Source organism: Pseudochaenichthys georgianus, chromosome 12 (genome assembly GCF_902827115.2).
Source record: "Pseudochaenichthys georgianus chromosome 12, fPseGeo1.2, whole genome shotgun sequence".
Classification (NCBI taxonomy): Eukaryota; Metazoa; Chordata; class Actinopteri; order Perciformes; family Channichthyidae; genus Pseudochaenichthys; species Pseudochaenichthys georgianus.
Window position 1 is genome coordinate 23,519,419 of NC_047514.1, and position 17,749 is coordinate 23,537,167.

General features: G+C 41.0%; 1 protein-coding gene across 1 annotated transcript in view; it reads left to right on the forward strand.

Moving 5' to 3' along the window:
• The window catches only part of LOC117455813 (coiled-coil domain-containing protein 86-like), a 30,961-nt gene extending 28,293 nt beyond the window's left edge, over positions 1-2,668 (forward strand). Inside the window, exon 2 of the mRNA XM_071205046.1 lies at positions 1,599-2,668. Within this exon, the coding sequence (XP_071061147.1) occupies positions 1,599-2,154 (556 nt within the window). The 3' untranslated portion in view covers positions 2,155-2,668. The remainder of the gene's footprint in view (positions 1-1,598) is intronic.
• Positions 2,669-17,749: the final 15,081 nt, after the last annotated feature.

The window sequence follows — 17,749 nt, forward strand, 5'->3', positions numbered from 1 at the left end:
GGATTGATCTTATGGGACCTTTTCCCCGCAGTAAAAAAAAGGCAATTGCTTTCTCCTCGTGGTTGTGGATTATTTCACAAAGTGGGTTGAGATGTTTCCCCTAAAAGACAGCAAAACTCACAAAATTGTCGCCGTCTTGAAAGATGAGATCTTCACCCGTTTCGGTGTCCCACGTGAGTTGGTTTCTGATCGGGGAGCGCAGTTCACTGGCATGAAATGGCCAACCTATGCAAATCCTGGGGAGTCACACAAAAGTTCACCACCAGCTATCATCCTCAAGCCAATCTCACGGAACGGTCCAACCGGACCATCAAAACGATGATTGCTTCTTATGTAGGGACACAACATAAGAACTGGGATCAGTGGATCAGGGAATTTCGTTTTGCCGTCAATGCTGCCTATCATGAGACAACGGGGCAAACACCTGCAGCCCTGGCACTCGGAAGATCCCTGAAAGGCCCACTGGAGAGGTTGATCAGCCCTCCACCTCCACCTCATCAACCTACATATACACTACTGGAAAGACAACAAAAGATGGTGGAACAAGTAAAAAAGAGAGTTGGAGTATGCCAAGCCAGACAAGCCAAGTATTATAATACCCACAGGAGAGGTGCACAACTCCTGCTGGGAGACCTGGTCTGGGTCCGCACTCACCCACTCTCTAAAGCATCAGAGAACTTCTCAGCAAAGCTTGTGCCTAAATGGTCGGGTCCAGCTACAGTGGTGAGAAAATTAGGTCCTATCAATTACCAGATAAAGTGGAACGGCCAAAACAAGAAAATGGACACTATCAATGTGGTCAACCTAAAGCCCTACTTCGGGGTGCAGCCCCTCATACCTCCGGTGGGGGGGGGGGGGGGGGATCTGTGACAGTCGCAGATTGATCTCAGTGTTTCTTATAAACTGTAGGGGCAGGGGAAAGGGTTAAGGCATGTAGTTTAGATTCAAATGAAATGAGAATCTATGATGCATGGGTATTATCCTCGCAACTACAGTCGTTAAAATGTCCACTTTTATGTAAGGTTTGAGGGTGTGGTTCTGCAAGCCTCATTTGCATATTCACCTGTCGCGGCGCGCCCAGAGGCTTTTTAGTGGGCACGTCAACAGGATGCCAGGGGTGGTTCTCACGGGAGGAGGAAGCCTGTGTGTGGTGAATGCGGGTATTCAGCGTTATAGTTACGGTTTCTCAGCATGTGTATATATGTAAAAATGCAATGGGGAAGTAACTGAAAGTAACCGTATGTGGATATTGCATCGACCGACCTGGAAGCACGTCTCCTTGGAGTGGACGCGCACAGAGAGAGAGAGATTCCCTCCGACACAGGGTGAGATCGCTCCTTTGTGCCACGCAGGACCTCGTGTTTCCTTTTTTGTGTGGAATATAGCCTGAAAAGGCCTACAAACATTTCTGTTTTTGCCGCCGACGGGCGCAGGAGCAACAGTTTTTTTGTCAATGAACAATAGCCTGGATTAGGCAGTAAAGACACTTTTTGTGTATCGCAGAGCGGACTGTTTAGTTTTGTTTGTGTTGTTTGGCTGGAAAACTGTCAATATAATGGATCCATGCATGAAATCTGTCTCTGTTTATTTTGTTTAAGGAGCAGATTATCCGCTTATGTGGTTCCTGCCAGCTCCATGTCCTGTCCCGTTAGGGGTCCCGCCGACTCCTCTGCCGGGGGTCCTGCCAACCCTATGTCCTGTGCCATTGGAGGTTCCACTGGGGTTCCTGCCAGCTCCATGTCCTGTCCCGTTGGGGGTCCCACCAACTACTCTCCTGCCGGGGGTCCTGCCAACCCTGTGTCCTGTCCCGTTGGGGGTCCCGCCGACGACTCTTCTGCCGGGAGTCCTGCCAATCCTATGTCTTGTTCTGTTGGAGGTCCCGCCGTCACCTGTCTCGCCGGTGGTCCTGCCAACTCCTGGTCCTCTTCCGTGGGGGGATCCTGCCAAAGCCTGTCCCACCGGCTCCGGTTCCTGTCCGGCCGACACCGGGTCCTGCCCAGCCTCCGGAGCTGTCTGGTCTTCGCCCTCGAGCCCGGCCCCCTGAGAGCCGCGGTCTTCGAGCCCGGCCCCCTGAGAGCCGCGGTCTTAGCCCTCGCGCCCGGCCCCCTGACTCTCTTCCTGCCGTTGCCTTCGTCCTCATGCTCGGCCCCCTGAGTTCGCCCACTGTGGCCTTCGCCCCACCATGGACTCTGCCTTGCCCCCGGGCCGTCTGCCCGATACCCCCACCTTGGACTCTGCCTTGCCTCCGGGCCGTCCGCCCGAGTCCCCCACCTTGGACTCTGCCTTGCCCCCGGGCCGTCCACCCGAGTCCCCCTTTTCGGCCTCTGCCTTGCCCCCGGGCCGTCCGCCCGAGTCCCCCACCTTGGACTCTGCCTTGCCCCCGGGCCATCCGCCCGAGTCCCCCTTCTCGGCTTCTGCCTTGCCCCTGGGCCGTCCGCCCGAGATCCCTTCCAGGTCCTCCGCTGTGCTCCTGTGCTGTCAGCCAAATACCCGTCCTCAAGACCCCCTCCACCCACCCTGGTGGCCCTAGTTTTGTGGTTTTAGTTTAGTTCTTGTCTTTTCCTGTGTTCAGTGTTGGTTCGTCTTTTGTTTGTGATTGAGTTCACCGGTGAGAGTTCTGTTTTGTCCAAGTTATTTTTATTTATCCTTGAAATAAAGGCATTTTTCAGCGTTATCTGCATTTGGGTCCTGCTTGCTTCACTCACCGTAACCGTTTTGGACCAAATTCAATTCTTAAAGGAATGTAATGCTTTATTGGTAAGCAGGCTTGAGTAATGGATTACATCTAATGAGATTACGTAATCGGGATACTGAAAAAGGTAACTGTATTCCATTACAGTTGTATAACAAAAGGTGTAATCAGTTTATATATATACAGTGTAACTTTAAAAAAAGAAGGGGATTACTAGCAGGATTAGATTGGTACGATAGATTTTTAATAAAGATCGATAAGCATACTACATTTTTTTCCATTTTGGTTTTAATTTAGGCTACTTTATTTTCATTTATTCGTTTGTAACCAAATACATTATAATCCTTGAGTCTATAGGCTATAGAATGTGATTAATGCACATCTCAACATTACCATTAAACATCCTGTATTATCCATACTGTATCTGTGTAACCCTGAGTCACAGTTACATCAGTGCACAGGAAGCTGTTGCATGAGAACGACTGTCGGATGATAAGAGCCTGGAATCACAGTCCAGCTGACATCCACTCCTGAGCGCTGGTTTTCCTTTTACCATCCCATGAGATTTCCATGTCAATACACACATTCCATTTTACAAAGATCGCTCTTCGCCTCATATCTTTGACACCTGTTCTCTGTAAAAGGTCACAAGGGGATGTGAAGATGAGAGGAAGTCCAGGGGAAAGATCTCTCTCTGCACGGTGTCGTTTGAAGCGTGGTGACGAGGCCCTCTGTCAGGGATCACAGCTGTCTGTCTGGTATGTTAAGGCAGCATGCATGTTAAACAGGCTGTGTGCAACTCTGATGTGACATTCCAAAATCTCTTTAATGATATTGCTATTCATTCTTACTTTGGGTTATTTAATGTTTAAAGGGGGCCTATTATGTTTTGGGGGAGTTTTCCCTGTCCTGTAGCGTGTTATATAGGTAAAAGGTCTCCAATGGCTAAAATCCCTGTGTTTTTAGCCATTGAAACGCCCCCTGCCTGAAACGCCTACATTCAACTCCTTTGTTTACTTCCGTACCCTACTGACATCACTATGCAACACTCACGCTTCTATTGGTTAGCACTCAAACACATTGTAGGTGATAGGCTTAGGGGCAGGAGATCTTTAAGTGTTTGACCAATCACAACAGAGCCAGCCACCTAACCAATCAGAGCAGACTGTGCTCTGGTTTCAGACAGAGGGTGAAAAGAGGTGCTGCAGCACAGGCAGTATGAGAGAAATAGAGCTTTTTGAACATTATAGCATGGAAACATGTCACAGTAGAGACACAGAATACAAATATGAAGCTGAAAATTAGCAGGAAAAGTCGTCTTTAATGCATTTTGTATTGATTTAATATCAGTTACAGTTAAAAATGTTTTTATTCAACCATGTAAAGCACTTTGATTTCAAGCATAATGCCAAGTTTTTTCTTTCCTTCTTTTTTTAAAGCAGTTAGATTTGATTCTCCCACAAAATCAGAAATGTTACATTAAAATATTAAACAGACGGAGAAACGCAGGTGGAGACAGACAGACATAAACTTCTTCCACATAAATATCTCATATGTCAAGATGCCGTCTGAGAGAAATCCAATCCTGAGCGGTGGAAGCAGAATGATGGAAAAAAGACCCCGCTTCTCCAAACGGGAATAATGCACTAAACTGTAAACATTATTAAATCCAAGACAATATTGAAATATGTCTGCTGGAGAACAAATATTAAGATGAATGTGAAATACATCTAAACATGTAAGCGCCTCAGAACAACTTGCATTTTATAATGTTCATTTGAAACATGAATGAAAAACAATTCATGTTCATATTCATCAAAGCCACCATTGTTTAAATATGTATATCCATGATCAGAAAGCTCTGACATACACTGGTGTCTTTATGGTGTTAAGATGAAAATGAAGGCAGCTACAGTATGATAAAGGATGAGTAGTCCCCCCAGTGTACAACTGAGGTGAGGAAAATGGCAAAATGTGTCAGTGATGCTCCAGCCGCGCCCCGCACCAGGCTCAGTAATTATTGTCTGCAGGAGCAAAGTATTGGCTGTTGGCCGCCCCTCTCTCTCTGTTGCCCTGGCAATGCTGCACTGTTATTGATAAAGTTGATAAAGAAATGCTTGGGCATGCACCTGACAGATTAGACCTGAAATCCCTGAGGTGTGGAACAGCAGCAGACAGCATACACTAAGTCCCCTGACAACCAGCGGCTCACATAAAAGTTTGGCTCGAGTGGAGGAACAGGGAAGAATGTCATTTTCTGTAGATGTGTTTGCCTTGGTTTGTCTCGCTCGTAATGCTGCTTTTAGATGGGTGTTTATGGCAGATTCAGAAGCTGTGAGCAGAGAAATAAGAGCATTGTTAGCTTAGACTGAATTGATTGGATGTAAACAGGTACTGACTACAGATTCCTATCATTCTAAAGACTAAACAGACTTTAATCTGAGCAAACTGAAGTCCCTATGACGTCCCTGCCTGTCTATAATGAGGACTTTCACATGCAAATAGTGTAAAGCTGTGTGATTATTCTTGTGCTGCACACATGTGGAGGATTTGTAAAAGCTTTGCCTTAAGCTCTGCATTTGGGGGAATCTTCTTGCCGCAGTGGCTTAGGGTGAGTACTAAAAAGGCCTTTTGAAAAGTCAGAAACAATTATTTCAATTGCTAATTAAAATGTATTAGTAAATCATGTAAATCATAAACAAATTGTAAACTATAAGATAATTACAAGTACTATGTTTACAAGTCTTATATTCAACACCCCACAAGGATTATCATCTCTGCGGCATTTTTAAACAATTTGACAGTCATACAGCACTGTAGGTATTTTTCATTTTAACCTCTTGAGTTTATATCATTTTTGTATTTATTTCATTATATATATTTGTTTATATTATTTGTATTGCTCATTCGTACTTCAACTTCTCGTGTTTTTATATATATTTGTATTTATTTAATGTTAAAATGAAGCAACTGTCACAAAACCCTATTTAAATAAAGTATTCTGATTCTGGTATTATTTTCAATATGTGTTTGAGAATATGTATTGTAAACAGCACATGTATCTACAGTTTAAATCATAAATACATATCGCTAATACATTATGCAAACAATAATTTACACAGAGGGTTGAGTCACATTGAGAAATGTGGGTTTAAATCTATGTAATTGCAGAAAGTTGAACGGCCATAATGAATCCATTTCACTTGCTACTGAGAATCCAGTCAATTTCCACCACCTATAAATTAGATAGGAAATGCACCTGTCACTCAATCTGTCTCTGTGATGACATGGTTTGTTATAATGAGGCAAATCTTCATAGAAAATTACATTTGCATAATTTGTGCATGTACTTGATATTGTGTATGATTTAGAAGAAGCACTCAGCTGAAAGAAGAGAGGTGACTTGTTTTTATTATTTGTTCCCTTTATTATGCATATACTTAGTTAAGTATGATTGTCATGTTGAAGGCAGGAAGGTTCACAGTGTGTGTACTCAGCATGTGTGTAATGGATTTAGAGGATGTGTTGCATATTAAAAACACTTAGGATGCCTATTTTTGTAATACTTCACGAAAAGACACTGTTCTTCAATTAGTTACCAAAGAACAAGAGCTACAAAGCACTGCAGTGTTGGGCTTGGTAGGATTATACCACAAAAGCAATTCACATTCGCAATCATTAAGAAATCATGCATTTATATTAACAACTGAGTTAAATAAATAAACAAGTCCGGGAAGTCCGAATGAGAAGCAGGATACTTTTGGGTTTCCTGACAGTAAATCCATTCTAAAATGATACAAAATTGAAGGGATATAAAAAAGTAATACTAGAATATAAATATGTATATTATTAACTCAAGAAGGTCAAGTAGTGCAATACAAATACAAAATAAAATTAAGATAGTATATAATAATAATTAAAAATGGAAAGATTCAACTTAAAAAATAAAATAGTATAGCAATATTTTTTACATAAGAAATTAAATGACATGTATACAGTGGTGTATTATATGAATTTGATAATAATGCTGAATTGCAGTGTTTAAAAGGGTTTGACAACTTAAGTGTCATAAAAAAGGGCAAAGTTATTATCTACCGTTGTCGTCAATAAGTTGATTTCTTTCTTATTGTGGACACGATGGGAGGTAAATGACAGGCAGACCAATCCATCAAATGCAGATAACTTTATTAAATCTGAAGAATAATTAGTTTGGATCCGATCCCCTGCAGGTCAGGAACATGGCTCACAGATTGAACACAGACATTTGTTTCTGTGTCCAGATTAGTTGTTTTATCCAAAGCATGAGTTGAGATGTCCTTAAAGTTGCCACCAGAAGACGCTTCACTCCAGATTCCCGGTGCTCCTGAAGGTGGCACGGAGCCAGGTTAAGGGCTGGTGTTTGTGGCGGAGAACGAGGTGGCAGCTGTTGTGTGGTCTGGCAGCAGAGCGGGCTGCCTGTCTGGGGATGTGATTGACGGTTGGGTAAAATAGGGAACCATATCTGCAGAGTCCCCGCCGCGTGATGGATGGAGGTGTGACCGAGGAGCACCACAGCACATTTGGATCACTCAGGGTTTTAAAAGTGGATTGAAAGAGGAGGTGGAGGCACTGATTCTGCCAGATAATGTGTATCAAGGCCTGGGTCTTAATCATGTACATGTTTCACAGGATAAATGAGAATCAAAACATTTTGTTAACATTTCTTGAAACAATATGCTGGTTCACATCATGTACTGAGTCCGAAGTGCTGTCAAAACACCGTTTTCAAGACAGCAATAACAACATACACTGAACAAAAATATAAATGCAACACTTTTGTTTTTGCTCCCATTTTTCATGAGATTAACTCAAAGATCTAAAACATTTTAACAAAATAACCATTTCTCTCAAATATTGTTCACAAATCTGAAAAAATCTGTGATAGTGAGCACTTCTCCTTTGCCGAGATAATCCATCCCACCTCACAGGTGTGGCATATCAAGATGCTGATTAGACAGCATGAGTATTGCACAGGTGTGCCTTAGGCTGGCCATAATAAAAGGCCACTCTGAAACGTGCATTTTTGATTTATTGGGGGGTCCGAAAACCAGTCAGTATCTGGTGTGACCACCATTTGCCTCACGCAGTGCAACACATCTCCTTCGCATAGAGTTGATCAGGTTGTTGATTGTGGCCTGTGGAATGTTGGTCCGCTCCTCTTCAATGGCAGTGCCAAGTTGCTGGATATTGGCAGGAACTGGAACACACTGTCGTATACGCCGATCCAGAGCATCCCAAACATGCTCAATGGGTGACATGTCCGGTGAGTATGCTGGCCATGCAAGAACTGGGATGTTTTCAGCCTCCAGGAATCGTGTACAGATCCTTGCAACATGGGGCCGTGCATTATCATGCTGCAACATGAGGTGATGGTCGTGGATGAATGGCACAACAATGGGCCTCAGGATCTCGTCACGATATCTCTGTGCATTCACAATGCCATCAATAAAATGCACCTGTGTTCGTCGTCCATAACATACGCCTGCCCATACCATAACCCCACCACCACCATGGGCGTAACCCCACAGTGTTATGTTTTTCATCAGAAATAAAGTACTGGTCCCAAATGTTTCTCCAGCTGAACGAAAACAAATCTGGAATCATTCTTCTTGGTCAACCAAACTTGTTCCCAATTTTACAAAAACTTATTTTTCTCCCCTTGTGCAAATGTCACACCTGCAGCCAGAAACCTTGGCGGTTTATTTATGGTGACCTTTCACTTGAAAAACAAGTTACAGAATTCACTCAATCAGGTTTTTATCAACTGAGGACCATCGCTAACATCTGTTCTTTCTCTCTCGACATGTTCTCAAGAAGGTCATATTGAACATGCGTATATCCTACTCTTGGTTTGATTTTTGTAATAATGATGTAATAGGAAATCCTGCAAAGTGCCCTATTGGATGATGGAATATGATTTCCTTTGTGCCATATAGATTGCAATATGTTCTATAAAATGTTCTACACGGTACAATATGTTCTATTCGACCTCGATCAGAGTATTGAGTATTTTCATGATGCTAACTGTTCCTAGGCTAGTACCCTTTAGTTGACTAATTCAAGATAGGCTTTTCACAATTAAGACACATTTATGCAAGTCCTCAGTCCTCCGATGGTTGACAGGAACACAATGAGATTGTTTAAGTAGGATGTGAACGTTTTGTGTCTTTCCAACACTGACTAACATCATGATTTTGGCTGCTTGTGTTATCCTTTTGCAATATCTTAGTCTGCAGGTTGTTGACTCTGCAGGTGATACAGGGGGTGCTTAAATGTGCTGTAATGGGTAACAAGTATAAACTATAAAACGTTCCCCTTATTAAAAATGTGATTTTGAAGTGTAAAACCCATTTAAACATACACAATAGGGTACCTACGCCTTAATTTACACTTTGTATTTATATTTTTAATTGGTATAAAAATATGAGGATAGGTAATTAATAATGATTGAATGGATTCATATAAGAGGGCTGTTGTTTATCTCCACAGTTTTAGGATTTTAAATAAGAACTCAACACCATTTTTCCTTCTGTTTTCTCTCCTACAGACCAGCAGGGGTCCAGCGACTGCCCCTCTGAGCCGGATCGTGGCCTCCGATCCTCAGGGGGGCTCTGTTGGCTCTTCCTGAGTCTCCAGCTTAAATCTAAAGATGAGCCGGATTCTGCATCTAGAGCCCCTGTGCTTTAAAGTTGATTTCAGAATCAGGGACATCTTTTAATCACTTTTCAAAACTAGTTTTTTTTTAACATTAAGTGAATTCTAGCACAGTGTTTCCAACATACTTAACATGTGTGTTTTATGCTGACAGAACACATTTAAAAGTACAAAATTATCATACTCTATCAGTTATCTTAAGCTAAAGGGTTAAACATTATTGTGATTTAACATTTTGCTGCTTAGTTTCTGTTTTCCTTTCTACAGATGCACCTTCGTCTTTTATTGCAGAAGTCCAATGTGAAATGTAGTCAGGCTCAGTTAACGTCACATAAAAAATATCAAGTGCCTTTCACGGTTCAGAGTGGCCATAACACGTCTTAAAAATGTGGCACCGTGCAAATTGCATTGGAAAAAACACCACGTCAAAAACATGATATTGAATCAGTTGAAACTAGCACAGATCATCAGTAAAGTTCAGTCAAAAGTGTCGTTTAACGCTGGTGATTATAATTTGATTTGCTCTCGACCCACTTTCTGAATGTTTAATGTGGCCTCCATATTTGCTGCAGACCCCCTCATGATCAATATTTGTTGGATTAGCAGCCTCAGCTCAGCTCTCCGTTTTAAACACGTACATCTCAGGCCTACATATATTACTCGTAAATATTAACATCAATCGGAATCTCTTTACTTTGAACATTTTGAATTTAATTTAATGAACGGATCAGCAGATCACTTCATGTTTCATATTTTAAAGTATCTCAATTAATATGTTTTCATTTATTAGTCATTGATTATTGATTTGGCTATTTGCATTAGCCTTGAACTTTGAAAGTAAAAAAGCTGCATTAAGTCACTGGTAAAAAATGTATATATATATATATATATAAAATAAATATTTTTCTTTAACAGCATGATCCAGCAAAAGTGACTTCTCACTTCAGTCCAGATGATAGTCCAGTGCCTGTTTGAACCTGTTCTCCAGCATGCTGTTAGTCGCTGTAACAGCTAACACAGTCATTTCTCTCTGCAGATGTTTCAACATTTTAAAACCAAGAAAAAGCACAGGTACGACTTATAACACCCAATATATTTCCGTAGTATTTAGGATAGATTTAAAATGAGACGGCATGCATAATATCAGGACCCTGAAATTAAACCACCTGAATAAAATAAAGAAGTTAGTGGTATATATTGTTCCTAATTGGTTGTGCTTTGCTAACTGTGATAAGTCAACATATTATTCTCTGTGTAAAGACCTATTGTAATGTGCGACCGAAATGTATTTTCTTTTTTTCCTGTATGTATTTGTTTCTGTTTTTTCTGTGAAAGCACTTTATAACTTAGTTTGAAAGGTTCTAAATAACAAAAGTTTATTTTATTTGTATTCTCTTTTCCCAGCATTCTGTTTGCTGAAGTAACGGCCAATATTGTGTTGAACTCCCTTCATCAGTAATACACCTGTGTGAAGTCGATCTTGATGAACAGTTTTCGAGATGTGCAAACACACAGAGACTACTTCTATTTGAGTAATATGTGTTCTCACAGAGAGGCAGGAACATGTCACACTGACTTGCTGCTTGTCCCTGACTGCGTCCCCTTCTAGCCTCCCACCTTCTATCCATGTTTGTATGTTTGATCTCAGCAGGAGTTTACCCTTACATAAAGCTACAGCTGGTTCAATGGTGTCCTTTGACATTGGACCATGAGCCATCTGTGTCAGATACAGTGTTGGGCAAGTTACTTCCAAAAAGTAATATATTACATATTACTTATTACTCTCTTTTGAAAGTAATAAGTTACATTACAAAATTACTGTCTCTGAAATGTAATGAGTTACACTACTTTAGTTACTTTTTAGTTACTTTCACCAAAATAACCGCAAAAGAATGGCTAGGTATTTTAAATGCTGAAATGTAGTTTAGTGCAGCTCATTATACATCCAGTGAAGGGCAATGTGGTATAGCATAACCACTGTGTAGGCCCTTAAGGCTACTGACAACTTGTATTAAGTAAGTAAACACTAACAGGACACGGAATGGGCTCTGTAGTGTGTTTAGTATATGGCCGTGTGCAGGCCCGGCTCCAGAACAAAATGACTCAGGGTGCCTCTGAGGTTACAGGGGGCGCAGCAGTAGTAGGTTTACATGAGCAATAGTGTTGCCCGGCAACAGCAATGAGAAATAGCATTGATGGTCCCAATGAACAGATTATGGCCTTTGTTATGTTATGAAACCAAGCAAGTGAGAACATTTCAAGTGAGTTAAAAGTGCAATCCTGAAATATTTCATATCGTCCAAAATGGACTGTGACAAAGAAAAGCACAAAAGCTTCAAAACTGTACTGATAAAACAAATGAGAACATATTGTAAATCAAGGCAAATATTATTTGAACCAGCTCATGGTTTGAAATGGCAAACATTGAAAAGCAAAAGTATTATTAAAACCATGTAGCCTACTAAACATCACCTTGGTCCCATCATATACTCTGGGAAGAGAACATTTACTGTGCTTCAAAACTGGATCACATCATCATGTGAGGTTGAATTTGTGACCTGGAGAACATTTCAGCTGCAACATTAGCTCGTTGATAAGCTTGGGATATGAGATCTTTGTGTAGCCATTCGTGGTGAAGGCATCTGTGCTATTGTGTGCATTATTTTTGACCCAACATTTCTACAGGCATGGCAGAATATGGCACTATTTTCACATATTCTAGCCATTGTCTATTTGTATACCACGAGCTGCAAAATGACCACCTAACCCCACTGTACAGGCGGGTACTTGTTTAGATATACCTGGGCAGGCTCTGTGTTGCCGTGGTATCCTGGCTGGCACCTGCGGGCCGCAGAGGGGCGGCGGTGTTTCGGGCGATGAAGAGTGCTGCTCCGGGGTTGAGGGCGGCGAGTCAGGCGGGAGTAAGCTAGTGTCCACATGGAGGGTAACGTGATGTCCCCATCCGACCTGTTGCTACGGTCTGCAGTAGATGCAGTGTTGCTGGCGTTTAGTGATGGTTGCTTTAACCATGTTCGTATAAATGATTATCCACAGATGTGTGTCACTGCTGTGGAAGCACTTTGGAAATGATGCACGCGCAGCGGAGCAGGTCACGCGCACCTGACACAATTTGTTGTTGGTATTTTTCGCTCCGTTCTCTTTTTTGAACATTCAACTGCCCCGAAGATCCCGGCGCGAAGCCTGAAGAGTAAACACCAGGTTTACTAATCTACCCGCACGTATGTCTGGTGTCGGAATGTCTCGCTATGTTAGTACATTGTTACAAAACAAAACACCATTTAATTTCGGGTTAAAATGTGTTGTAACTGCGTTACTGAGCATTGTAACGGGTAATATATTACCCACATTTCATAAGTAATGCGTTACATTACTTCGTTACAGCAAAAAGTAATATATTACTGTAACTCCGTTACTTTTGTAACGCGTTACACCCAACACTGGTCAGATATGTGGGCAGAAAACGATTGGCCGTGTTGGAACTAGTGATCAAACCCTCTTCATTTGTGCAGGAATCTGCTGCATGCAGGGTGTGAAAGCCGACAGCTGTATATTAAAATTGATGAGCCTACCGTCTACACAAGTCTCGCTGAGTTTTGATTGATTTCTGCACGACCCACTCACTTCCTTTGTGCAGTAACTACCGCTCACTCTTGTCAGTATTCCCCTCAGAGTCCCGCCTTAATGCCCTTTTGTGCAAGCACACATCCAAGCTCTCTAGTAGCCAGAGGAGGACAATTCATACTTGATCATAATGGAAACCTTATTTGATGATTGCAAATCAAAATGGTCTATTAATTAGTGCTAAGCAAGATACGTTCATTTCCTATCATAGCCTGAAGGCATACTGGGAACTAGACCGTAATCAGACCAGTTACAGAAGAAGTGTACACATACAACTGCTATGTCTCTTTGTGTCTTTTTATTGCACCGTTGTGCTGGTGAGTAAATAATATCATATTGTATCTAAAAGCCTAACGAAGACACAAAGGGTTTTTTCTCAACTGCAAAAAGGAGACACATAGTGACCAAGCTTTTCAAATAGAAATACAAATATGGCCTAAGTGCTGCAGAGATTGCATTAAAGCAACAACAAAAAACAAGTGAGTGAAGGTGTCCTTTACAGCTGTATCAGATTGCACGCTCACACTGCCGGTGAAGGTCTAATTTTACCTGCTGCCAAAGCCATTAATCACAACATGCTGTCTGATGAAGCCACTAGGAAAGATGATATAGCACGGTTCTCTGAACAGTAGCCAGGGACATTCAAATGGACTTTTCATTTCACCTTTTGTACGTAGTGGTTGAAAGCCAGATGATATTTAATATCGCTCCATAATGACAACACTGATGCTGGTTATATGATGTGTCTCCGTGAGTAGCATTGTGTGGGAATCACATTGTTATGCTCACAATACAAGCTCCCTCTCACATTTTAGTAAGAAAAGTCTTCTATACATGTGTTGAAGGGTTTGTAGATACTTATTATTAAACGTGTTTACTGAACGATAGACATAATTACAGTTTTTAAAAGTGTGTCCAGAAGATGAATGAATACCTCCCACATTTCCTCTCTCCTACCAGGTGCAATAAATGATATCCGTCTCAAAGATGACTCTCAAAGATGTGTGAAATCAACCGAGAACACATTGTTCCGCATTAAAAGGCACTTGCAAAGCACTTGCAAAGCACTTGTAGTAATTTCCTGTGATGACTTTCGGTGCGTGATGTGAAGGCTGTCTGGATTAGTTGTGCTGTCTCTGATTCTGGTTGTTTGTCCCTTCATTATCATCCGTTTCCTCGAATAGATCAGGGCAGATTGGAGCCGGCCTTAATCTGAGAGATCCACACAGCTAAGGCAGCTGCTGGCCGACCAAGAGGTTGGCACTGCCACCACCTTGTAATGACCACGACATCTGGTGTGGCAAAGACTCATATCCCAGTGTTTGAGTGTTCTGGATCCTTCCACTTTCTGTGCCATCGCAAAGTGATGATGATTCTGGATGGCAAAGCTTGTATTAGATTTAACATGCTAGCGTGTGGCATTCCATTGTATAAGATTTGATTGATTGACCCAATACACAAAGTACCATTACTACCTACATTCAATTATTTCTACTCCATACATTACTTATATTTTACTGCTATATCTACAGATCCTCTTCCTCTTTTACCTCTTGTATTTGGAGTGTGTGCAGTAGCAGATGCTCCCAAAGCTAAAATCTGGATGGATTACAGACTCTAACAGATGCTGCACTGTTTCTACCAGCCATGGTGGCTATCCCAAATCAGGCAGAACACACATATGAATGTATGCAAACAATGTACAGAATCTGTCTTACAAAGGAGCATTCCACAAAACACTGTTTTAGTTCAACACAAAGGTGTATTGATATGCACAATAGCTTCACTGTAGTTGTTTGGTAATAGAGGTCCTTGACTCCTTTAACAGTGCATCAACACATATGAAGTATACGACATAAACAGTGCAAGAAAATAGTCCAAGTGACTAGTAACACAGCCAACATTTATAGAAAATATACTTTGTATCAAAGGGGCTAACTTCAGTTGTATATATATGTTCAAAAAGCTATTTTGCATTGTTCTCATACTGCCTGTGCTGCAGCACCTCTTTTCACCCTCTGTCTGAAACCAGAGCCCAGTCTGCTCTGATTGGTTAGCTGGCTGGCTCTGTTGTGATTTGTCAACCGCTTAGAGATGTCCGTACACGTACAATGTGTTGGACTGCTAGCCAATGGAAGCCCGGGTGTTTCACAGTGATGTCACTATGTTACAGAAGTAAACAAAGGAGTCCAAAGGAGGTGTATAAGGCAGGGGGAGAGTGTGTGGGAGAGAAACTTCCTGAGGAGAAAGGACAGGGATTTTAGCCTTTGCAGACCGTTCACATGCACACACATCTATATAACAGACTACAGGAAATAGAACACCCAAAAAAGCTTAATAGGGCCCCTTTAAAAGGATTCTTGGAGAAAACCATGTACAGATAAAATTCAGGAGCATGCTATCAAGTAGTCATTCAAAAAAACGTTCCCCTCCGCTTCTTTATTGTAGCTTAAAGCCTCCTACAGTGTTAGCTGCTGGATGGGGTGAACATATAATTACAAAACTCTGTTCTGATCTTAATACTTAATCCAAACCCCCTTCACCCAGCTCCCTGCCAACCGACTCCAACCAAACCATTTGCGAGAAGACTCTCTGCCCTTTTACACTCGCTAACTTCTCTTCCTTTGTCATTTTCTTGAAAAACAAAAACAAAAAGCAATACTAAGCGGTACATTATGTATCAGACCGCCTCGTTTTCAGCATACTAAATCCTTTTATTATGCTGTTTCTTTATGCTCTGCAAAACTTTTCATATCACCAAGGAAGGATACACACTCACAAAATGGCCATTTAGTGCTACACTCACACAGAAGTCAGAGACAGAGCTCATCCATATTTCTACCTAATTAACTGATCCAATGATGTAGAATAATGGGCAAGCAGATAGAAAAGAAATCATCTGAAGACTTCTTATTATACTATGTTGATATCAGTTAAGTTTATTTGCACATATGAAAAAAGATAAACCAAGACTTGAAGGTGTTTTCCCTTTCCTGTCGTGTGTTTTATAGGTTTGTGTGCATGTAAATGGTCTGCAACGGTTAACATTTCAAATTGTCCTCCAAAGGGAGTTTCTCGCCCACCCTCTCTTCACAGACAAACGCCTGCGTTATTCAATCGGACATATACTGCAACAATTTGGAGGAATGATGATGGTAGAGAATCTGCATGCTTGATATACACTGTGTGTAGTGGCCATTTGTCAACAACACCAACGTTTCAAAAGGCCACTGAGGCACCAGTTAGCAGATCTTACGCAGATCAGGAGCCGGTAATTAATCCATTGTCCAGACAAGGCATCGACGTTTTTGTTGTATTTATTAGTTTCACCTTGCGGGAACAATACAGCAAAAGGTGTTTAACTGTTTGCTAAACTCAGCCCTGACACTGGTAAAAAACCATATACCTTCCCGGTGCCCACTGACTGCTGCTGTGCCCTGATTGCCTTAAATAAACCCAGCTGTGTGCCCAAATTGACCCATCACCTTCAAAATAAAAGCATTTTAGCTGGAACACAACTTAAGCAATGGAACTCGATCCCACCTCCAATCAGAGACCAGACCACATTCACTTGATTTAAATCCCAACTCAAAACCTGGTTAGTGAGGAATCAGCTCTGCCAACACTGACCCAATCTTCTGCTCCTTACAATCCACCGCCTGTGTTTTAACATGTTCTTTTGTTTTGTTTTATTTGTTTTGTTTTAATGTTCTATATTTTAAATTGTTTTATGTAAGTATCCCAGTAATGACTGTTGCTTGTTTTAAATGTATTGTATTTACTTGTTTAAAATGAAATGTGTTTTAGGTTGACTTTTAAAATCTGTCCAGGGACTACAGATGAAAAATAGCCTCTTGGCTAACTCTGGCACGTTTACAGAAATGTTCATTAATGTGCACTGTCCTTGTTAAATAAATGAATAAATAAACTTAAATAATATGGCTGTAAATCAATTAATTTTACAAAACAAAAAACAACAAATAAATACATTACATAAATGTGAAAAATACTGAATAGCTTCCACACTGTGTATTCCAAGAAAAATGGATTGGAAATTGTTGGGATATATTGTGTATCAATCTACTGTATGCAAATATAAAACATGTTTATTTCAAGATACAAAATAATGACACCAGGAAACGATCGATAACCTTAGCAGTGCATGTAATTTCCTCTAACTAACAAATAAGCTCAAATACAAAGATATATGAGCGACTTCCAGACAGAAATGTTGTTCAATCTGAATCGTGTACAATAAAGAAAAATGTGGGGAAAGTAATTTGCAACAGATGGCTGGATGTAAGGCTGGCACAATAAGAGCAAAATACAATTCAAGATACAGATACAAGGAAAGTAAGCTATTGCATTGTGCTGAGATATATGCAAGGAGGGAAAGGTTTTAAAGTGCTTCTCATTTTTGGGCTTTTGTGAAATTAACTCTGGAAGTCTTTGTTTTGAATACAAGAATGTATGATATATGACCTTCCATTGCAACAATATGATATTTAAATGGCATTTATATAAACAGATAGTGGTCTGACATTGAAATCAACGTGTATGAGTATAAGTATGTCATAGTCAGGCAGACAGCGGTTGTTGGTTTTCAGTTCCTGCAACACTTTTTTCCATTTCCAATATGCAACTTGTAAATGTTTTTCTGAATAATTATTTTTCCTGTGCCAAACAGATGTTGTTGCCTAAACATTGCAGGGCTGGTAATTC